General features: G+C 37.0%; 1 protein-coding gene and 1 long non-coding RNA gene across 30 annotated transcripts in view; one reads left to right on the top strand and one right to left on the bottom strand.

Moving 5' to 3' along the window:
- usp54b (ubiquitin specific peptidase 54b) overlaps positions 1 to 24,870 on the top strand; it is a 189,845-nt gene that overhangs the window by 98,065 nt on the left and 66,910 nt on the right. For 19 of the 29 annotated variants that reach the window (XR_015504186.1, XR_015504185.1, XR_015504181.1 and 16 more), the window contains exon 3: positions 9,112 to 9,204. Coding sequence is in view for 17 of the 29 variants with exons in the window: in XM_087276406.1 (XP_087132532.1) it covers positions 9,112 to 9,204 (93 nt within the window). In the remaining 12 variants the exon portion in view is untranslated. Of the gene's footprint in view, positions 1 to 8,175; positions 8,501 to 9,111; positions 9,205 to 24,870 lie in introns of those variants that run through there. The other 10 variants (XR_015504187.1, XR_015504189.1, XR_015504188.1 and 7 more) reach the window with 1 other exon arrangement.
- Positions 2,461 to 24,870, bottom strand: part of LOC147834483 (uncharacterized) — a 122,469-nt gene continuing 100,059 nt past the window's right edge. Inside the window, exons 3-4 of the long non-coding RNA XR_015504192.1 lie at positions 3,608 to 4,195; positions 2,461 to 3,566 (exon numbers count right to left, since the gene is read on the bottom strand). This is a non-coding gene — a long non-coding RNA (uncharacterized LOC147834483). The remainder of the gene's footprint in view (positions 3,567 to 3,607; positions 4,196 to 24,870) is intronic.

Below are 24,870 nucleotides of genomic sequence, written 5' to 3'. Positions count from 1 at the left end.
TATTTATATATTTAACTCAACATGCAGATTTCTTGACTAACGGCATCTCTTTTTAATGTTTATCATCTTTTTTTCCATATTTACTGTGTGTTGTCACTTGTCACTTTATGTACACTGGAAGCTTCTATAGCCAAAACAAATTCCTTGTGTGTGTGAAGCACACTTGGCAATAAAACTGATTCAGATTCTAAAACAACATGAATACTTGTGCGACCACCTTTATGCTTCTCTCCTGACCGTGAAAATGTAATTGGCTGTATCGTAGAAAAGCTTAATTATAATTGTGTGTAGGATCGAGTCGCGATCGCGACCAAATAATCGTGCTGCCCTAACATAGAATATAATTATTATAGATTGAAGGACAATGTAAATGGGATTAAGGATATTTGGAGTTTGGATAGGAAAATATTTACGGTTATGGGAGAAAGTAATACATTTTTTTAATAATTTAGGTAACACTTTATAATAACTATAAACTATGAATCATTTACTAAGCATTAGCATCTAGTGAATTAATTATTTGTTAAGCATTAACTCTACATTCATAAACGTTAGTAAGCAGTCTATAATTGCAGCTACAAATGGTGTATTCTTGACTTATAAGCACCTATATAATGTGCTTAATAATTGTATTTTCATACTTAGCTCATGATTTATTTTTCATTACTAAATTGAGTATCGCATTATTTACAAACCAGTTGTATTTAAGAGTAGTTGAGGGTTTTTAGGATAGTTCAGAATGAGTTAGTAAATGATTAATAAACTATTGAAATCAGCATGTATATATCTTATTATGCAAGCATATACTAATAGTTAACTAATATGTTTTTTGATGCTTTATTAACTCAACTTGATGCAGTTTTGTGACCTAATCTAAAGTGAGGAATATTTCATTCATTCATTCATTTTCTTGTCGGCTTAGTCTCTTTATTAATCCGGGGTCGCCACAGCGGAATGAACCGCCAACTTATCCAGCAAGTTTTTTAAGCAGCGGATGCCCTTCCAGCTGCAAGTGAGGAATATTTATGCTTTATAAATTTCTTATAAATGACAAATAAAGGCTCAGAATCAAATGATCATTAAACTTTGCAATCTTTTCTAAAAAGTTAAATAACTGTGAAGTTTAAACATTGCCAAATAACAGGAGTGTCAAAATACGACATAAAACTGGATAAAACAACAACAACAATGTAATATTTTAACAATATAATAAGATTCAATGTTTAAACTCTACAGTGATTTTATTTTAGATAAGGTTGCAAAGATTATTGTTCATTTGAAGTGTAGTTTCATTTGTGTATCTTCAAATGGATAGGAATGAATAATGTCATTTTTCCTGTTTAGAATTTAACTGAGCCTTTATTTGTCATTTATAAGGGATTTATAAAGCATGAATAGTCCTCACTTTAGATTAGGTCACAAAACTTCATCAAGTTGAGTTAACAAAGCATTTATTAACATACATAGTAACCATTAATATATGCCTGAATAATAAGACATATAAATGTTAATTTCAATAGTTTATTAATCATTTACTAACTCATTCTGAAGGATCCTAAAAACCCTCAATTACTCTTAAATACAAATGGTTTTCAAATAATGCAATACTTAATTTAGTAATGAAAAATAAATCATTAACAAAGTATGAAAGTACAATTATTAAGCATATTTTAAATATGCTTGTAAGTCAAGAGTTGAGCATTTGTAGTCTAAATTTATGTCTAAATACTGAATTTGTATTTATTGGCTTTTATATAGGCAAAATAATATAAAAAAGTTAGTAAAAAAGTAATATCTTTCTCTTTCTATATGCACTCTTCCACTCTCTCTCTCTTTTCTATATGCCCCCTCTGCAACTGCAGTAGCGTCTGCTGGTCCTCACCCATATCCACTCAGCTCATTGTTCAGCGGGTAGCCGATTCATCACTACTAAATAAAATAAGGAAGGGGAGAGAAAAGCGCATACGCAGCAGCAGAATGCAATCTGTCATCCTCCAGCATCTCTCCTCTCACTCCTGTAGCTCTGCTAAGCTCCTCTTTTCCAGCCAGAGCCCTTAAATTCAGCCCCGCTCTTTTGAAGTGTGTTGCTGAAGGCCGAGCGTGTGCTAACGGTGACGTTTGAGAGTCATTGAACTGCTCTCTCTGTGTGTCTGAGCTCGGTTTAGGCCCATTTATTAGTGGATTGGAGAGGAACAGGGCCTGTGCTTAATCTGCTTAAGCCTGGTCTCATCTTCCTGCGCTATTAGGTACACAACTTACATCATCGCTTATGCTCCTTTTTATAGTTTTTCCCTATGTGTATGCTAGCGATTTAGTGCCCTTGTGTTTGACCTCGTGCATTAAATTCTGGTTAATAGAAATAGGATCAAGGAGAATTGGATCAGGACAAGGAGTTGTTGCAGAGTCTTTGACTCACACTGAAAACAATTAATCAATGATTCTAATTTTTTTTATTTAAATGATTAATAATATAATATTTAAATGAATGATTTCTGCATTATGAGAGACTCTTCTCCTATTTTATGAAGCCTTAATGGGGACATGTTGATGGAAAAAAATTAAGATGGAAGTAACATATTTCATTGGCTTTACATTCTCTAACTGAACTTCAGCATTCCCCTGAGAAACTTTGTGTTCGTTCTCAAAACTTTCGCTTTCCCCTGAGTATCTGTACTTGCAGCACTAGTTTCTGCAATAAAATACAAATGTTTAGGGAATGTATTCCATGTTTCTTGGAGAATGCAACAGTTTTGTGAGTGAATGAAAATGTTTTTCAAACAAATGCTGAATTTTTATTTAGAGGGGGATGCAGGTGTTGTTGTGGGAAAAAGCCAATGCTGTGCAAGTTTCTCTGGGAACGCAGTACTTTTGCAACAGAAAGCAAATCAAACCCTTCAGGATTTTGCAATTTTGTGGAATTAGCTTTTTTTAAATTATTGAATGTTTCTGGCATATTTTAAATAGTCAAGACTGATCAAATTCCTGCCATGCCACAGAACGCCATGTTAGTGCTCACCTGATGTGCAAAGCCTCAATTTGTTCATACACTTTTCTCATCTATTGTGTGATCCGCATCCTGTGACATTGAATTTGAAAGTTGAATTTAAATTTATTAAATGGGATAACCCCTTGAGATGAACCAACTCATTTTCGAGCGGGTATCTAAGAAATACATAAATCAAACAGAGTACAACACATCATAACAAACATACAGTTAAACAAAACAAACAAGCATCACACTTCACCTGAAACACTTCTCATAGTCTAAAACAGGGGCGTCCAAACTCTGTCCTGGAGGGCCAGTGTCCTGGAGCGTTTAGCTCTAACCTTAATCCACCTAACTTAAGGTTAATACTTAATTAACATGTCGGAGCCAGTGGTGTAGTGGTTAGTGCGTTGACACATACACTCCGGTGCTCGCGGCGACCTGGGTTCGATTCTGCCTCATGGTCCTATGCTGATCCTTCCCCTCTCTCTGCTTTCCTGTCAATTCTCTCTACTGTCCTATCAAAAATAAAGGTGAAAACCCCAAAAAAATAATTATAAAAAAAAAAAAAACACCACACCTAAACCAGCTTATCAAGCTCTTAATAGATACACTAGAAACTTCTTGGCAGGTGTGTTGAAGCAAGTTGGAGCTAAACTATTCGGGACACCCGCCCTCCAGGACCGAGTTTAAACACTCCTGATCTAAAGCCTAAGCAAACAAAAACATATAATCAAAATTACAAACAATTTAATACACAAATATATAATAAGCATTTAAAGTAGAACCGATATTAATAACATTTACAAGTTGTTTTCAAAAAAAAGATACATTTGTACATTATTCCAACGCCTGTTCGAACTAGGGTGTTGAGTTGTATGTTAAACTTCTACATATTGTATATACTGTATGCATCCTGTTGTCATATGCCCTCTCTCTCTCACACACTCCCTTTAAGCATGCATGCTCTGCATCATGTCCACCAACATGTTCAAATAGCAGTCAAACAGGTCAGACATGTTGTACAGGTGAATTGGGTATGCTAAATTTGTCCATAGTGTATGTGTGTGAGGGCAGCACAGTGGCGCAGTGGGTAACACAATCGCCTCACAGCTGAAAGGTCGCTGGTTCAAGCCCCGGCTGGGTTAGTTGCATTTCTGTGTAGAGTTTGCATGTTCTCCCCAAGTTTGAGTGGGAATTTAATTTTTTCTACTGAAAATTCAGGAGAAAAATTTTTCAAGTACATGCAAGTTTCTTAGAGACGTGATACTTTTGCAAGTAGACCTAAAAACACGCTTTGTCCTAAAGTGACTACTGTATGCTTAGTGGTTGGCCGGCAGGTGCAGGAATGACTTATTACTAAGCCATACTTACCTGCTACTTTAGACCGAATATTCTGAGTAGCATGGTAAACTATATAGGGAGCGCATCATATGTCGTCATTGTTCAAAAATGAATCAATGTGAATATAAAACCAACTTTAGCACAGTAAAGCAGGCTAGACGGAATAGCGCTATTAACTTATGTTTTGTTGTTAAGTTAAATAAAAATCTACATTATTGATGCTGTAAAAGGGAGCTTATGAAACTGAAAATAGCCGCAACAATCTTTCGCTGAAGATTTCAGTGGCTGAATAATGTAACCCATTTATAACACAATATAATCTAAATAAGCTTTGCGTGACGAGTATAGTTTTGAAACAGAACATTACCTGTCTAAAAGTAATACTTCAGCCATGGTGTCATCCTTTCTCCAGCATGCAAAAGTAACCCCAATATTGATTCAGGATTTTCAACAGTTTTGATTCAGCATTTGTTTTTACTACTGTCTCTCTCATGTCTATTTCTCTCACAAATCTACATTTGTTGACAGACAGTCTGGGCTATTTATCAAAATTATGCAAATTGTCACCTGACAAATTTTATTGGATGAACAATCTTAGTCTTACACCTTACTCAGAATATATAAATGCATATAAATGCATTTAAATAATGTATTTTAATCATTACTATTGGAATGTGAAAAGACTTTCAACCCGTAAAACAAAAAATGTTACTGAAGACAATCACCTACTGCACCTTTAAAATACTATTACAAATACAATTTGTGTGTGTGTGTGTGTGTGTAGTGTTTGTGTGTGTGTGTGTATGTGTGTGTGTGTGTGTGTGTGTGTAGTGTTTGTGTGTGTGTGTGTGTGTGTGTGTGTGTGTGTGTGTGTGTGTGTGTGTGTGTGTGTGTGTGTGTGTGTGTGTGTGTGTGTGTGAATGCAAACTTTTTTGCAGATTGCCAAAAATCTGTTGTTTTTTTTTGCAGGGAGCTCTGTTCTTTTACATGTGTTGAACTTGAGAGTGAGAGGGTTCAGAGGAGCAGAAAAGCAAGGGCAGGCAGGTCGGAGCACACGAGCGCAGAGCTCTTTGAGGATGTGCTGAGAGGAAACCAGGCCAGGCTTAAGAGCTGCAGAGACTAGCAGCAAATCTGCCCCGAGACTGAACTGACAATCATGTAGCGCTGCCACGGGGCTTTTGGGAGCAGAGAAGAGATCTAAGACTCCAGAGCTTTTTCTTTGTGTGTGCATATTTCAATATGTTTATGCATGTTTGTTATCCCATGTGTTAGAGTTTAAGCAGACATGTCAAAGCCATTCGATGCGTCTGAAGGACAGGACTTTGGTGTTTATAGTCTCGTTTTGAGGGCATAATCACTCTGAAACCAGGTAAAACACCTGAAGGATTATTTTAATAACATTGAGACATAAAATATGTGCTTGAAAAGAATGTCAGAAGAAGAAGATAAAGGAGAAAAAGCATTATATAATCCCCTTCCACATATTTAGGCCAATCAAAGGGGCTTTAGTGTTCTTTGTTCCTCGGACCTAATGCAGATGCTTTGTGTATTAGTTATGAAACACATCTATTTATTTTCCACCGGTCTCAGGGGAGTCCTGCACTTAGTGATTTGTTTGTGATTATTTGCCTGTTTGTTTGTCTCTGCCTTTTTACCAGAGGAGAGTAGCTTAGGTTTAAGAGCAGCACACACAGGTTAATACAACAGCTCACTACTTCACAAAGGACAGCTCATATGAAAAATCATAGTTTATTATGTCACATATCATGTCATATCATATATCATATCATATCATATATCATATCATATCATATCATATCATATCATATCATACATTCATTCATTCATTCATTTTCTTTTCGGCCTAGTCCCTTTATTAATCTGGGGTCGCCACAGCGGAATGATCCGCCAACTTATCCAGCACATTTTTACGGATGCCCTTCCACCCACAACCCATCTCTGAAAAACATCCACACACACTCACTCACATTCATATTCTACGTGCAATTTAGCCTACCCAATTCACCTGTACCGCATGTCTTTGGACTGTGGGGGAAACCGGAGCACATGGAGGAAACCCACGCAAATGCAGGGAGAACATACAAATTTCACACAGAAATGTCAACTGACCCAGCTGAGACTTGAACCAGTGACCTTCTAGCTGTGAGGCAATTGTGCTACCCACTGCGCCACCATGCAGCCCTTATTAAATTTAATTTAATTTAATTTAATTGTTTATTTTATTTTATTTTTCATAATTTAATTAAATTTAATTTAATTTTCACATCTTATTCATTTTAGGCTTAAAGAAACATTTCGAATAATAAAGTGGGGACTCTCTATATGCTGTATCATGCATGCCAGACCTGTAGTTGGCGACTACACATATGATTAGTGATAGTCATTTTAGTTTTAGTTCTCACGTGTACATGGAGTAGACATGTAATTTGCATGTCATCACAAAATCAGGTTTTTGTAGTTTACACACTATAATAATGTTATTGGAAAAGATGCACTTTTAAACTTTTCAAATGCTTGCATATTCAAACTCTTAAACCAATGTCACAGTCAGGGACTGGAAAAAGACAATAAAATATATTTTTAAATAAAATACAAAATACATTATTGCTTAATTTTACTGGTAATTCCAAATATGTTATATAATATAAGCTTGTCAAACAGTTTTGGAGAATTTCCTATTCAGACAGAATGCCCGACCATACTGCCTGATAGCTGTTTCAAAGATGGCCGCTGAGTGAAATGACCTGACCTTAAAAAGACTTTGACTATACAGTCATTATATTTCAATGTTTGTTGACTTTTGTTGCCATTTGTCTGTTATTTTCTGTATGTGTGTTGCATAATTTCCATCCAAACTCCAAGCATTGACCACCCTCTTAATCAATTTTCTGTTTTGATCTCAAGGCAAATAACTGAGAAAGTCAGCAAAAATACAAGACACTAAAGTATTTTGATACAAAATATAAATTCTTTTTTATAAAACCTATCAAATACAAACGACCAAATATTGTTTTTTTTTTTTTGTTGAAATACTATTTTAAATACATGTGTCATAAATTCTTTCCATCCCTGACCACAGTTATATAAAGTAAACTGCAAAAATGCACAAAAAGTTTTCCATTTTTTTTGAAAATGCAGTTAAAAACCCCTTAGTGTGTAATTTGCAGTAAGCTGCTACACAGTCACAACCCCAACCCAAAATAACAAAACACAGCTTCCCAGCCTGAGAGTGGCATTCCTGCATTGTTAGCAGATACAACTGATTTCCACACAGTGAGATTTCTGCATTGTTGTCCTTTTTATTGCTGTACTGAAGAACAATGCTGATCTGTTGTGTGTGTGGTCTCTGTGTGTGTGTATAAGCCTAGATTTGGATGATGGTGATGTTATGGGTTTGTGTTCGGTCCCAGTTGGCAGTGGTGGAAGCATTAGGAATGGATAAAGCTTTGATCATAAGTAAGGTGTGTGTGTGTTCAAGTCCAGATGGTTGCTTGCGGGTAAAGGTGCAGTCTCGCTGTTTGTTCCACTTTAGTTGTGCAGGTTCTCTTTGTCTCGCTCTATATGATGAGTGTGAGTTATGCCCGGGGCAGGTGAACTCCAAACAACTCTGATCTGCAGCGTGTACCGAATGTTCGCCCTCAGTAATTCATAGCTTCATATCTCTGCAGCAATCTCCCCCTCTGCGCTCCACATGCGCTCTTATTCTTACACACTCTCCATATATATCTCTCTCTCTTTCTCTCTCTCTCACTCTTGCTTTATCTTCCCCCCTCCCCTTCCTTCGCTCCCTCTCTTCCTCTTGTACGATCGCACCTCTCTCTACCAGACAGTAGTTTGTGTCCTCACATCTCTGTCTTCCGCTTCATCCTTTTTGCTCTAACTTGTCCCGCTACCTCTCATTCTACCGGGATCCAGCAGTCTAAAGCTGTGCCGGAGCCGGGGCGACTACTGGAAGTGCTGGATTCCTGGTCTGCCGAGAGGATTAAGTGGAGTGGACAGCTGGCAGATGATCAGAGTAAGAGCGGCAGCCAGGACCGGCTCATATTTATTGAGAGGATTGGAAGATTGTGCAGATATTGGCCGATCGCTGCGGGACGGGGCCAGGAAGCCTCCGGGCTGTTTTGTGTAATGTGAAAACCTGCCCCGAGGGTGAGTGAGAGCTGAAGTGTGTCATTTTTTCGATGTTAAATATGCTAACCCTGCTTCCTGTGCAGAGGCAACTTGAAAGTCAGCATTTTGGAAGTGTATGGTACTGGTATGTTGATTTCCCCAAATATGAAGACCGCGGTGATCAGGCACTTTTGGTGTTGTTTCTAAGTCAGAGTGATGGATTTTGGGATGGCCCCTGCTAGTTTGGTGTGTTAGTGGAAACCAGTGAAGTGTGTTTGTTGTCATTTTTGCAATGCTGTTTAGTGACGCAGTGACAAAGCAAAACTTTCTGCATTGCATTTATCGTAGTGGAAGTAACAGGGTTTGCTACTTGTTTTGTTTAGTAGTGGTTCTAGCAAGCAGACCTTCATAGTCATTTAGTTCACCACCACAAAATGTTGGTCAACCAGCTTGATCTACCTGGTGAAACGCTATAATTAAAGAAGTCTAACTGGTAAACACAGTCAAAGGATGTAACCTAGCATGGCATCATCAAAACACAATATTGTCTTTTCAACATGACTTTTTGGTGCTTTCTTTGGAAATTTGGGTAGTTTTTGACAGGTTTTGCAGACTAATTTGACTTAACCCTTCTGTTCTTTTGCCCTCAGGTCCTTTGGCATCTTGACATCTTCCGCAGAAGCTTCCGGCAACTGAACACTCACAAGTGCATGGAGGATTCGTGTATCTTCTGTGCTCTGAAGGTGAGTGTTACCAAGTTCCAACTAAATATACTTCAACTGTCCATATTCTGTGGAAGTCTAAGCACTGGCCATGTGACATAACTTTCATCATAAGAAAGGTCCGTGGACTGTGTGTGCCTGTTCATCTGTGGCTAAGCATACTGTACATTGTAAGCTGCACAGACACGAGTGTCATTCATTTCTTCCCAATTCTGTTTTCTAACCCTTCATCTATCCTTATGTCTATGCCTACCCTTTCCCCATGAAACAGAATGGCAAGAGATAAAAATGTTCCCCTAACAAAAGGGGTAGTACTGCTACAGCATTACTTGTCATCATACATTTTATAAGCACACAACTGTAAGCACTTTTTACATGGTATTCATGAACATTTAAACAATAATTATCTTTAGAGTAATTACAATTTTGGAGTGGTACAAGATAATGAAATAAGGTAAATGATGAGCAATTTCCTCCTAAAGGACTTTTATTTCTGATGTGGTATGCTGTCAAGTCACAAGGTATTAGACATATTTGACATATTTGAAAAAACATACCATAAATATAATTGAATGTAACACACTGTGTTTAATGGGCGACACGGTGGTGCATTGGGTAGCGCTGCCGCCTCACAGCAAGAAGGTTGCTGGTTCAAGTCTCGGCTGAATCAGTTGGCATTTCTGTGTGGAGTTTGCATGTTCTTCCCGTGTTTGTGTGAGTTTCCTTCGGGAGCTCCGTTTTGTCAAAAGACATGCAATACAGGTGAATTGAATAAGCTAAATTGGCCGTAGTGTATGTGTGGGTGTGAATACAAGAGTGTATGGGTGTTTACCAGCACTGGGTTGTGGCTGGAAGGGAATCCACTGCGTAAAACATACAGTAAGCTGCATAAGTTGGCGGTTTCCGCTGTGGCAACCCCTGATTAAGGGTCTAAACCGTAAAGAAAATTATTGAATGAGTGCTGAGTTTGTTGTTAAAATCCTTAGTAATGGCAAAAAGTACTTCCATTTCTAAAGAACACTCGTAAAATTCACCTCGTAAGTTGAAGTAGGGTGTTTAAAAATCTTTGAAAATATGGGTATATTACCCTTTCCCTTACCACTCTAACCAAGAAAGAATGAAGACACACGTACCCTTTAATTAAATACAAAAACAGAAGGATAGGAGAGAGGGTAGTAGTAAGAAGGTAAAATGGACTTGGGCCTAAAAAGGGCCCAGTTGTGCATACTAGATCAAAAGGTGCTTGCTGTTAGTATGGCCTTCTCAGAAAAGTAGCTTGAGGCTACCGGAGTCTCCTAGAGTGCCCGGGCTGCTCTTTTAATGATCCAGCAAGGTGAGGGTAGAGGCTGCGTGGACTAATTGACTTCCTTGCTGACCTTACTGTAGCACAAGAACAGAATAAAAATGAGATCCTCAACATCAAGAGCCCTCTGTCGCTCTTTTTCCAGGAAGTCTTTTTAATTTCCTGCCTGGCGGCTGATAGAAGTGGGAGGTAGAGGAGGAGAGGGAGATATATGCTAGGAAAAGCAACTCTGGTCTCTTTTTAAATAACAAGCAAAGGCCTCTCACTCAAACAATATCCTGTTTTCTAGTCGCCCTCAGGCTAAAAGTAGCTGTGCTATTTAAAGGTGTCACATACCAGTACGAAGTCACAAGCAAAACTGACATATTCCTTTAAGAAGCTTCTTGTTTTGTGTTAAAAGGAATCTTTGCCGTCAGATTTGTACTTGGCTATTTGTTTCCAAAAATACCAACGCTTCTTGTTGGCTGTGTTTGCGCCTGAGAGAAAAGGAAAGGTACAAATAGCCTGATAGATTGAGAGGTCTTTTTCTTACTCTTCTTTGTGTCTGGTCTAATCTTGTTCTGGTTCTGGGTGATTTACCTCTTTACTTGATGTCCAGGTCTCTTGTTCTTTCTGCACTGAACACTTGGTTCCTCTGTTGATGTAAGCACAGGTTCTTTTTTATTGTTTCCACGGCTACCTGTTACCTTGGCTACTCTGTTCTCTGGCCCCAGTGTCACACCCACATGATGCCGGAAAGGCAGTCTGTGACTCCTGGTTTCCTTGGAGTTGCTTGTCTTTAGTTGTGAGCTTCAGCATTGGTGGTCTGTTGGCTCTGTGGAATTGTCCTGCATCCATATAGTGTAGAAGTGCCCTGTACCACCACCAGCAGCCTGAACCGTTAGTACAAGGCAGGATGGATCCATGCTTTCATGTTGTTCATGCCAAATTCTGACCCTACCATCCGAATGTTGCAGTAGAAATTGAGACTCATCAAACCAGGCAACATTTTTTCAATTTTCTATTGTCCAATGTTTGGAAAGCCTGTGCAAATTGTAGCCTCAGTTTCCTGTTCTTAGCTGACAGGAGTGGCACCCGTTGCCCGTGGTCTACTGCTGCTGTAGCCCATCTGCCTCAAGATTGGACATGTTGTGCCTTCAGAGAAGCTCTTCTGTATATCTCGGGTGTAACGAGTGGCCTTTCTCGATCAGCTTGAATCAGTCTGGCCATTCTCCCCTGAACTCTGGAATCAACAAGGTATTTGCGCCCATAGAACTGCCGCAGAAATCCCAGTAGATCAGCAGTTTCTGAAATTCTCAGACCAGCCTGTCTGGCACCAACTTCCATGAGTCACTTAAATCACCTTTCTTCCCTATTCTGACACTTGGTTTGAACTGCAGCAGATTCAGAAACTGTTTCCACCATGTGATTGGCTGATTAGAAATTTGCGTATCTTTATCAGTAAGTACTTGTTCAGTACTTGTTCACTGGTATTCATTAGACACCTTGGGTCAGATTTACTAACATCTTGCGCCAATGCAGACTGACTTTTTGGCATTAAAACAGCACTGTCAGGATTTACTAAACACACGCAGTGCATAATTAGAGCTGAAACACTTCAGGACACTGTTATTTTTGCACAAATTTTGTGGGAGGAGAGTATTTAAATGAATCACGTGATGCAATTTACTATAGGGGATTGATTATCGCAGTTTACGCTCCTCAAATGACTGGTATTTGTGCCATTATTTAACACTTAACAGGCAGGTCTTAAAGTTTGTGCTTGAAATGGCTGCAATTGTTGTAGCTGTAGTATGAAGAGGCATTGCAGAGAACAGAGTGTGTGGTAGAAACTACAGGATATTTTCCACACATATTCATTTTTTTGGGAATACCAGAGGAACACATCATCTGAAGATATATTGTATTGTTTGCCAAGCCATTTTTAATTTGTTTTAGGAACTAAAAGGCAACTTGGAACAATAAGAATGAGGAGTAGGGAACTAGGGATACCTGGTCTACCAAACTGTTATGTTTCTCAAAGGACAGTCCCTAATTTCAGCTCTTTTTTTTTAGTGTCCCATAAGAAAAACCTAATTAAAGGTAACCAAGCTTGTCGTTGAACAAATTAAAATCCTTTCACAATTTGTTATCGATTAACTTGCAGTAAAAGAAGCTGTGATAGGTGAAATCACACTGAGTGAACTTGTCTGTGTGATCCTCTTGTGTCTGAAATATCAAATGCACAGTCAGAGGTCGACCAACAAGGGTTTTTCTCTGGTCGATGCAATGTTGATATGTATATATCAGGGCAGCTAATGGCTGATACATGATGTCGATTGCTTTTTTAAATTGCAGGCAATAGAAGAATAGAAATATAGATATTGTAGGTGGATTGATAGATAGACAGACAGAAACACTTGTGTCTGTGTGTGGTTGTGCTCTTTTCTCTTGGCTACTTTGTTGATATGAAACCTAAATGAGCCTGTGTGAAATCCATCAGTGTGATTGAAATGTGTGCTTTCCCTCTCTCTCTCTCTCGTTCTAAATGAAGTGTGTGTGAAGTGCTGAGACATCAGAAATCCTACTGCTGTGGTGACACATAGCCGTATCATGAGAATGCTTTCACATATTTGCTTGGATTTATGACCGTTCACCGTGATCTGCTCTTTCTGTCCTTCTACTTGTCTTCTTTCATCATGCATCACAATGTCTCTGTTTCGATCTCACTCATGCTTTCTCACTGTATTAAACCTTTTGTTAATTTTAGCTCTATTCCTGTTCACTGTTAACCCATTCAGGGACTAAATTCAGTGCATAAAAAAGGGTAAACAAAACCACAAACATGTAAATAAGCTTTTAATTTTAATTACATCAAAACTTTCCATGCATTTTTTAACTCAGTGGTTAGGTTTGTCCACATTCGATCCATCATTGGCTTAAAACAATCCAGCATTTTTTTCCGAGTGAAGGTTTAAGCTTGATGTTTGTTTTCTCAAGATGTTTTGTTTTGGAGAACATGAAATGAAAATGTTGCTGAGTTTACTTAATTTTTTAGCATTGCTAATAAAGTCTTAGTCTTTGGATGCCATGTTTAGGCTATGTGGGAAAACTTTGCTCATTGCCGGACTTTGAGGCAAATTTTTGTCACTCTTGCGTTTTTCAGACTAGATTGGTGGCATGTGGTCTTATGTGACTGCCATAGCCTTGAATGGCATGCGTTATGTCACCTCTCTCATTTCTAATGGAGGAACGTTAGTTTTGGCCCATCAGTTCTGAGAGTTCCTCACGCGTGCCGCCCGCCAGCCGCCTGCTTGCCAGCCATGTTATTGAAATTTAATGATCTAACGCTACTAATGAGCACTGAAATATGCCCTCGCCACACCGCTCCTTTTCGCAAACTGCTGAATTCCTCAAATGTGTTTATTTGGAAGCACTCTCACAGTGGGGAGTATCATATTCATTTACTGAGAAGTAAATGAGCTGAGGGGTAGGAATATGGAAAAATCATATTGATTGTTTGCACTAGTGTTCAACTCTTCAACAGTATTATTTACTGATTGACATTTTCAACTTACCTATTTTGAATTTGCCTGTTACTAGTATTTTGTCACTTTTATGAGGCTATTATAATACATATTATATTGTTTTATTTTGTAAATGTATATGTGTAAATATACATATACTAGTGCTGTCAAAATTAGTGTGTTTGCGCATGCGATTAATTTGAAATAATTAACGCGTTAAAAAAAAATTTACGCAATTAACGCAGTTGCAGGTTTTTATTTTATTTCCTGTTGTGGCTGACGTGTGGTAAACATGCAAACATGCAAAGAAATATGGATAAGACCAAGGAGGCACTTTTTGAAGGCAAGTTTCAGTATAAAACAATTGATGTCGCATCACCTGGCTCTCCAGCGTTTCATGCAATTTCAGGTGTTTCATTTTTAACTTTCGACTTCTGTTTTAATGGAATTTGATACCGCATGGCGAATGGAAAGTAAAACCTTGGTCCTTTAAGGTAATCAAATCGCTGCTTACATGTTAGACTTTTAATAAGAGTATTATCTTAAACATATTAAAATTTATGTCTTATATAAATATACTTAGAAAGTGTCAATGAAGTCGCGAGCTGTCAAAGACATTCCAATGCCTTTCTGCTTGAGCCCACACACACACACACACACACACACACACACACACACACACACACACACACACACACACACACACACACAATGCACACACACAAATGCCTTGTTGATGCCAGAGGTCAGAGAAGAATGGCCAGACTCGGTCAAACTGATAGAAAGGCAACAGTAACTCAAATAACCACTTGTCACAACTAAAGTATGCAAAAGAGCATCTCTGAATACACAACAAATCCAACCTTAAGACAAATGGGCTACAGCAGCAGAAGATCATACCCAGTGCCTCTCCTGTCAGCTAAGAACAGAAAACTGAGGCTACAATTTGCACAGGCTCACCAAAATTGAACAATAGAACGTTGGAAAAACGTTGCCTGGTTTGAGTCTCGATTCCTGCTGCAACATTCAGATGGTAGGGTCAGAATTTGGCCTCAATAACATGAAAGCATGGATCCATCCTGCCTTGTATCAAAGGTTCTTGCTGGTGGTGGTGGTGGTATAATGGGTGTTGGGGGATATTTTCTTGACACTTTGGGCCTATTAGTACCAATTTAGCATCATGTCAGCGCCACAGCCTACATGAGTATTGTTGCTGAACATGTCAAACTCTTTATGACCACAGTCTACCCATCTTCTTATGGCTACTTATAGCAGCATAACGCACCATGTCATAACGTGCAAATCATCTCACACTGGTTTCTTGAACATGACAATCAGTTCACTGTATTTAAATGGCCTCCACAATCACCAGAACTCAACCCAATATAGTACATTTAGTATATGTTGGTCAAAATCTCCGAGGAGTAAATCTAGTACCTTGTTAAATCTATGCCATAAAGAATTAAGGCAGTTCTGAAGGCAAAATGGGGTCCAATTTGGTACTAGTAAGGTGTACCTAATAAAGTGGCCTGATTAGCTGATAGTATATATATTATACAGCCTGATTAGCTGTATAATATATATATGGCTCTGTTTATTTTATTACAAGTCATTGACATCCAAAGTAGGAAAAAAAATACAAACTCAATTGTTACCAGTTTACGAGTTTCCAACATTCTTTAAAATGTTTTCCTTTCCATTCAACAGAAGAAACAAATTCAAATCAGTTGGGAAAAAGTATATGGTGAGTAAATGATGATGGCATTGGCTTTTTGGCTACTATTTTTTTTAAGTAACTGACAACATAAATTAAAAGAAAAATAAATAACTTAAATGGTCTGGCCTTATTTTAAGCCTCTAATGTTTGTCAACAGAGATTCTACATGTCACAGTGGCAGTAGTGTGACATTGGGTGGCGAAGGCCCACATTACTGCCACTTCACGAGGTGTGATAGTGCCTTGAGGTTGATGACCTCTATTGACCATCAGCCCTGCTGAGAAACTGCGGTGCTGGAGGCAACAACCACACAAGCGCACACACAAACTAAATAAATGCAAAGTCACAGTCACTCACACAAACCACCACCTCTGTTACAATGATGTTTCCTATTATAGAAGCTCCAGTGACACCTCTATGTTTGTGCCTTTTTATGTAGTGGAACCAGCACTTGAGTTAAACCCAATTACAAACTCATAATCAGCATGAGATTCAATCCCTCTGCAATTTAAAAACCGAGCCTGGGGACTATTTAATATTAATATATTTACGTGCGTCACAAGATTGCTCTTTCTATGAGGGTGTATATGCATGTGTCTACTCATTGCCCTTGTGAATTTTGAGCAGTGCATATGATATGTGTCACTGCTGAGGACCGTGTCTTGTGTCTTTGAGTGGAGGTTAATGTCTCATTTCACAGGCTATGCCTCAGGGCTCGCAGCTGACAACACTGTCTCTGGTGGTTTGTGTGTGCATGTGTGTGTATGTGCATATCACTAAACTTATATGTCTGGAGTACAGGCTGTCCAGTTGGTTTTCATGACCTCGTTTTAGCTGAGAAGGACTTTATATTGCAATCTGCCATACATTACATCACCTGCTTTTATACACATGGGCCACTCAGCCCTCGAATGGGATTCCCAGTTCTATAGACTCTATGATATAATATAAAAACTGTGATGTAAAGAATTACCATGAAGATTTAGATATGTCAGAATTGGTTCCTGTAATTTTACTTCTTATGCTACCGTGGGATTGAACTAATCTCTAGATTTGTGAACATTTTCCAGGTGAGTTGCAACATGTCCTTGAAAAATACTCAAGAGATTTGTTTGTGGAAAGTAGGGGGTTAACTAGATATCCATGTGCTTAACTTAATATTCCATTTTGTAGGATATTTTATATAATCATTATGCCCCCTCTGAGAAAACTGCCTAATCTACTTTACTTGTTTCTAACCTATGATTAGGCTGATGTGTTGGCTGATTACAGAAGGGTACTTTTGGGCACTTTTTTCTAGCAAACTGGGATACCCTCTAGACTAACTGAAGACCAATTTGAACTAATCTGAAAAACCTACACTCTCAGAAACAGGTAAAAGTTACAAATTTGTACCTAAAAGGTCCATATTAATACCTCAAGGGAACATATTAGTACCTAAAATGTAAAAAAGTGTTACTCTTAAAATGTTTAGGTACATGGGATGCGTCCAAAACCGCCTAATAGTCATTAGGTACTGTATTTAAATTTAAACGCACTACTCTGCTGTTAAAAAAGTATGTTTTATACAGTATGAATGTGAAAAGTATGAATGGATTCATGAATTCTATCGAGGGGCATTATGGGATAGCGCAGCATGCATGGGATGCGCATTCCAGAATCTTGCTGGCAGTAGTAAGTCATCCGGGTACTTCTCGCATACTGATTTTCGACATACTACTCTGCTCGCATACTGATTTGAGCGTACTATATAGTATGGAAGTATGCGGTTTCGGACGCAGCCTTATATATATATATATATATATATATATATATATATATATATATATATATATGTTTGAGGCACCAATATGTGAATCTTTTGAAAAGGTACCACCCCAGTGACAGCTTGCGCATCTTTATTTCTGAGAGTGTATGCAAGTGAAATGAACATGTAGGGTTAGTTGAACAATTAAAGGGATCCTTGTGTCGTTCCAATCCCTCAAGATCTTTACTCACTTTCAGTAAACAAATTAAGATATATTAGAACATTAGTGTTCTTGGAGATTTGTATGATTACAGTTGAACTGCTGAAGTCATATGGAAGGTTATGACAGTGTTTTTAGTTATTTTTCTGGATGTGCCTTTGCATGTCTCAGGATCATTGTTGTCTATAGAGGGTCAAAGAGCTCTCTGATTTTTTGTAAATCATCCTAATGTGTTTCGGCGATAAACAAAAATCTCAGGGGATAGGAATCACATGTAGGTCATTGTTAAATAGAATAATTAGATTTTTTTTTAAAGAACTAGTGGTGTCAAATTCCAAAAGTTAGGTTTGGAAAGTTGTGCTTGAACACACTGGAAAGATTACAATCAGTTGTCAACTTCCACAAATATATTGCACAATAAAAAAGAGACTCTCCATGCTAGCAGGCGACAATAGTCTATATTTGTCAATCATAAATGCTGAAATCCTTGTGAAAAATATATTCTGGAAAGAGCTGGTTTTGTGCTGGAGAGTCCAGTCTTGATAGAAACTCACATGCCCATAGCCTTCCTTAAATCTGATTAACTTGTCTGAGCGTGTTTGATCAGAGATTGAGACTCTGATTAGTTGTAGCTTAACACTCATGTGATAAATTGATTGTTTGAAGGGATAGTTCACCCAAAACTGAAAATGCTTTAATAATACATTTATCATTCACTTGTCACAAACCCGTTTGAGTTTTTTCTTCTGTTGAACAACAAAGAAGACCTTTTGAAAATGGCTGAAATTTCCCAGTAAACTATTTTGTGTTTAATAAACGTCTATAAGACATCTAAACGTAGACAGCTTGGTTAAAACAAGGCTACTCTTGGGCTGTCAGTAAAAATGTTATCGACATCTAAGAATAGCCCAAAACTAGACTAGTCATCAAATAGACAGACTTAATGTGTAGTCATTATATGTGTAGGCATTCAAAATTGGTAGGCATTTTGGCCTGTTCTTAGAAGTCTATTAGATTTTTACTGACAGCCCAAATTTAGCCTTGTTTTAGCCAAGACGACTGTTTAGATGTCTATTAGACATCTATTAGACATCTTTTAAAAACAAAAAATGCTTGCTGGGCTATATGCATTGATTCCATAGTATTTGTTTTTTCCTACTATGGAAGTCAATGGTTATAGCTTTATAAAATATTTCAGAAAAAACTTTGTCTTCAACAGAAAAAAACAAAACAAAAACTGATTTGAAACCACTTGAGAGTGAATAGTTCATTTTCATTTTTTGGTGAACTTCTTGAATCTCTTTTTTTGAACTATTGAGTGTGTTTGTGTATTGAAACCCCAATGAAAATGAATTGGCCAAAACTTGTAATTATTGAAGCTGAATAACGTTTTTTTAGTTTTTCCACATTTTGATGTGTTTTTTTGCTAAATGGAAAGAGTTTGAATTTTTATGTAATTTTGCCTAAGAATCTTGACTAGCATCAAAATCACAACCTATTTTTATTTATTTTGAATGCATTTCTTAAAAAAAAAAAACTGTTTGAATGATATCTGATGTGATGCTGAAGATTGGAGTAATGGCTGCTTAAAATATAATAGAAAACAGATATTTGAAATTGTAATAGCATTTTAACATTTAACAATGTTTTTATTTTATAAAGTTAAACATAAAAAGTGTAGTGTTTTATTTCTGCACATTCCAATATTAGTTGTTTAAAAGCTCAATGAGTTGTCTACATAGACAGCATTTTTGTGAAGATAAGTTCCAAAGTTGACTGCTTAAAACCAATATCTTGAAAATTTTCTACTTAGTTTGTTTGGGCTTCATGGACACATTCTAACATAATGCAGTAGCTGCCTACACAGAAAGTGAAAGAGAATAATATATTGCCTTACTTGCTTAAATAATGCTTTTAACATATCTAAGGATCTCTGAAGCGCCTTGGAATGCACAACTTTCCTGATTCGTGACATAAATTTAAAGGAATATTTTACCAAGAAATACAATTCTTTAATAATTTCCCCAGCCTTCATTTGTTTCAAATCTGAAATATCTAGACTAGCATCAAAATCAATACCTATTTTATTTTATTTTTTATTAAATAATGCATTTAAAAAAAAAGTGTGCACAAATCACATCTGAGATTGTGAGGGTGTGTGCTGCCGCCCCGCTCATGCTGAGGAGAGCAGAACAGAGCTGCAGTTTAGTTGGGCACTGATTGCCCGGGTGATATATTTGCTGCGTACACACACCAGACTTCCATTTGGCCCTTATCTGTCCTGAGTGTTTCATCAGCAGAGAGAGAGAGAGGGAGAGGGAGAGAGAGGGATGGTGAAGGAAGAGGACATTAAAATATGCCCATAGGCGAAAATCACCCCAGGCTCTTAGCTGGGCTGAGCAGTGTGTGATTAGAGCTGCATGGGGAAATGATGCAGTGGCTGAATTTTCCTCTCATCGAGTTTCCTCAGTGGGGTACATAAGCCTCTACGTCTGTCCCTCCCACACTTTCTCTCATTTTCTTCAACCCTCCCTCCATCCTCTTTCTTTCTCTTCTTGGCGCAGTGCAGTCAGCACACTGCATTACCTGTGCCAGAGCCACCGGCCCGTCCCGCTCAGGGGAAAACCCCCCCATCACACCTCCATATAGGGGGCCCGCCTTGGGCAGTGTGCCCGCTGCATATATGAGGGTTTTAAAACTGCAGTACGTGTGGGTGTGAGTGTGTGTGTGTGTGTGTGTGTGTGTGTTTGCAGCCGCAGCGAATATTTGCCTTTGCACATTTGTGAGTTTTGCCCGAGTCCATTTGTTCAGCTTATCAGGATGTCCTCTGGTGAGAGAGAGAGAGCATTGTGTTGCAGTCATTGTTCATTGAGTTCAATAATTGTGCCAATGCTGATGGACAGGAGAATAGATTCCACCGCAGGCTTTTAGGACTCTGCGTTTGTTTGAATGTTCACTGTTAATGAGCTCAGTATCTCAATTGGATATTTCCCAAACACTACAGGGACAAGCTTGTCCAATCAATGGGTAGAGTCAGACTCCACAAAATTTTATGTTGTGAGAAAGTTGCTATGAAGTACTTTAAATGATAAATGCTTTAAACTGTTTGCACATACATTTAAAGCATTTTGTCTCGTTCACTTGTCCAGCTTTTGAAAGATTGGTATCCCAGGTAACTTTTTTGCCACTTTTGAAAATTTTTCTTTGTTTGCATTTGCACAATCACTCAAAATTTGTGGTCAGTAAGAATGTTTTAATTTATATATATATATATATATATATATATATATATATATATATATATATATATATATATATATATATATATATATATATATATATATATATATATATATTTTTTTTTTTTTAATTATAAATAATGTTATACCTTTAATATCACATTGAATTGAGTAAAATTCATAGTAAAACCAGTGTTTCAAAAGAATTTTAATGTTAATAAGTGCTGTTCTTTCGAACCTTACATAGATAGTTTATAAACTGTAATTTTTCAAAAGATTTTAATGTAAATAAGTGCTGTTCTTTTGAACCTTATGTAAAATATTCATATAAAAACTGTAATTTTATTGTCACAATCACCAGCGATCTAATCCTTGCAGATTGCTAGTAAACACATTGTTCACTAACAGACTACAAATCTGCCATTATAGACTACAAGTTCCAGTCATGCACCTCTCATACACACCTGTTCCAGGTTCCGGAGATGACACACACACACACACAGACACAGCTGTTCATAACTGATTAAATGGGATATAAAGAGAGCTTGTTATACTGCATTGTGAACATTACGACCCGGTTTCATTGCCTTGCCTGTTTTGACCCTCGCCTTGTTTGTTTGTTTGTTTGTTTACGTTGTATTCTGCATGCCTTTGATCATTTGCCTGTGTACTGACCACGACTCTGGATTGCCTGTATACATCTGTTTGCTCCTGTGTTGACCACTGCTTGCCTGACCATCTCTGTTTAATTAACCTGCGTTTGGATCCGCACCTCTATTGTCAGCGTCCCTATTCACAATACAGTTATATTAAGATTTTGATTATAAATAAGTGCTTCTTTTGAAACTTACATAGAATCCTGGAAAAATGTATCATGCTTTCCAGATAAAATATTTAGCAGTGCATCTGTTAATATAATAAATGTTTTTTAAACATCAAGCAGCAGATGATATCAGATGATATCTGAATGATATCTGTTGTGATGCTGAAGATTGGAGTAATGGCTGCTAAAAATAAAATAGAAAACAGTTATTTTAAACTGTAATAACATTTTAACATTTAACAATGTTTTTATTTTTATAAAGTTAAACATAAAAAGTGTAGTGTTTTATTTCTGGACATTTCAATATTAGTTGTTTAAAAGCTTAATGAGTTGTCTACAAAGACATCATTTTTGTGCGTTATTGGATAAGTTCCAAAGTTGGCTGCTTAAAAGTCTAGGGACCTGCCGACTTTGACACCACTTGAATGTTTGTTGTTTTAAAACCTATTGAGCTGCCAATTTAGGCACACTGGATCCTTTTCTTGGCTTATTGGACATTCAAAGCTATTTAACCACTAGCTGTTTTAAAAAATTCTTGAAAACTTTTTATGTTGTTTGTTTGGGCATCATAGACTAATTTTAAGATACTGCAGTACAGCTGCCAACACAGAAAATAAAAGAAAAGAATGAAATGAAAGAACAGAAATGAAAAAATTGCCTTACTTGACTACATAATGTATTAATACTGTATATTTAAAGATAATCTGAAGTGCCTTGGAATACACAGCTATTTCTGATGTGTGACATAAATTTAAAGGAATGTTTTACCCAAGAAGAAAAATTCTTTAAAAATTTCCCCAGCCTTTACTTGTTTCAAATCTGTTTGATTTTCTTTGTTTTGTTGAGTGCTAAATAAAATATTTTAAAGAATGTTGGAAATAGTATTTGTTTCCTTATCTATTATAGATGTCAATTTTTAGCTGAACTATTCCTTTAACTGGAGTCATTGAGCTAAAACTGCATTCTAACAACCACACTCTATAATAGCAAAGTTGAGACTGTCTAACTGTTTCTTTGCTTTATTATACAGCATTTAATGTAAACCATATTGGTTGAATAGTTTTTGTGGTTGGCACTGACCCGCTTATCTGCGCTGCATTTCTCTAGAGCAGAGCACACAATGGAAAGCATATTTACACTGAATCGTTTACCCCTATAGTGCACATACTGTATGTGCTATTCACCATCTAGAAAATTATAATAAAGTGTAACAGACTTATTTTTGAATGTGTGTGTGTATATATGCAATGTGTTTCCCATGTCTGGTCTAGCTGTAGATACTGTAGGTGAGTGAATATGTACATTTCCTGCCAGCATCCTGGGTTTTGGTGTTCCTCCTCCTCAAATTGTCACGACTAATAAAAAACCTGGAGTAGTTTAGATCATCATTGTATGCTGACTTGTATTATTTCCTTTTATATTCAATTATTTAGGTGAACAGTGTATGAACATTTAATTACTTGTGAATAAGTGACCAATTTCCACAAGGTCTTAAAATGGACAGAACGCTTCAGTTACTAAGAGCATTTAATTTAGATCTGATGATAAGACAAAGTATACAGTGCTGTCATAAAAATAAAAGCAATGAGAATCAAGAGTTGATTCAAAAATTCAGAATCGATTCCATAAAAGGAATCGACTCCTCTTTTCAGTTTAAAGACGTATTGATAATTTGACTCTCTTGCTAATAAGGATCAGAAGTCATTTACTATGATCAGATACATTTCCAGATACTACAGGTTTGGATTGTTTGCTTTAATTGATTGGTTCAAATAACCATATCTGTTGTTTGCTTATTTAGTTTTTGTAACAGGTGGTTATGATATATCATGTATTGCTAATTATTGCCTTTTTTTTAATTTAAGTTCATGATGTTTGTGGTTTTATCTGCACACATACAGTTGAAGTCAGAATTATTATCCCCCCTTTGAAATTGTTTTTCTTTTTTTTAAAATATTTCCTAAACGATGTTTAACAGAGCAAGGAAATTTTCACAGTATGTCTGATAATATTTTTTCTTCTGGAGAAAGTCTTATTTATTTTATTTCGGCTAGAATAAAAGCAGTTTTTAATAATAATAAAAAAAACATTTTAGGGACAAACTGATTAGCTATTCTTCCCCGGCTAGTCTACAGAACAAACCACTGTTATACAATAACTTGCCTAATTACCCTAACCTGCCTAGTTAACCTAATTAACCCAGTTAAGCCTTTAAATGTCACTTTAAGCTGTATAGAAGTGTCTTGAAAAATATCTAGTCAAATATTATGCACTGTCATCATAGCAAAGATAAAATAAATCAGTTATTAGAAATGAGTAACATAAACTATTATGTTTAGAAATGCGTTGAAAAAATCTGCTCTCAGTAAAATGGAAATTGGAAAAGAAAAATAAACAGGGGGGCTAATAATTCTGACTTCAACTGTATTTATACACATGGTGTTTGTTGTATGTATCTTACAAAAGGCATGCTTTAGCATTATGTGGTGAAACTAAACTATAATCCCCAACAGAGGTTTTTGAGCTCCAGTTTGAAACCATAAAAAGATACTAGATGTATGTTGTGTAGGGTTTAATCTTATTTTTGTTTTTAAATAAAATTATACTTATAATATTGCTATTCACTTGTCACTGTTATACTATAGCTATACATCCATTCATGACTGATGTTATAATGCTGTGCTATTATAAATGTTATAATGGTATTTCTTTGTTCACATTTCTGTGAACATTTTAAAACACATGCAGTACAGTACAGTATGTTAATACAGCTTGTTTGCATTAATAGTTATTTGCTTGCTTGATCTGATTTAACTTTACTACTGAAACAGTTTAAGATAGGGATGCATTGAATTTTCAGTCGAAAATGCCATTTTCCTTTTTTTTTCAGCCAAAAGTGAAATACGGCTGAAAATAAGGGCAGAAATAAAGGTTACACGCTCTGGTTTCACTTCCCCTTTAGGCATAGTCATTTTGTGATGCGGCTTTCACAGCAGATGTGGATAATGATTCATTATGAAACCTGTTCATTTCAATGCGCTAAGCCAGGGGTGTCCAAGCTCAGTCCTGGAGGGCCGGTGTCCTGCATATTTTAGTTCCAACCCCGATTAACCACAACTGAACCAGCTAATC

Source organism: Danio rerio, chromosome 12, assembly GCF_052040795.2.
Source record: "Danio rerio strain M-AB ecotype USA chromosome 12, GRCz13ab, whole genome shotgun sequence".
In the NCBI taxonomy this organism is placed as follows: Eukaryota; Metazoa; Chordata; class Actinopteri; order Cypriniformes; family Danionidae; genus Danio; species Danio rerio.
This window is presented reverse-complemented; position numbering and strand designations above follow the sequence as displayed.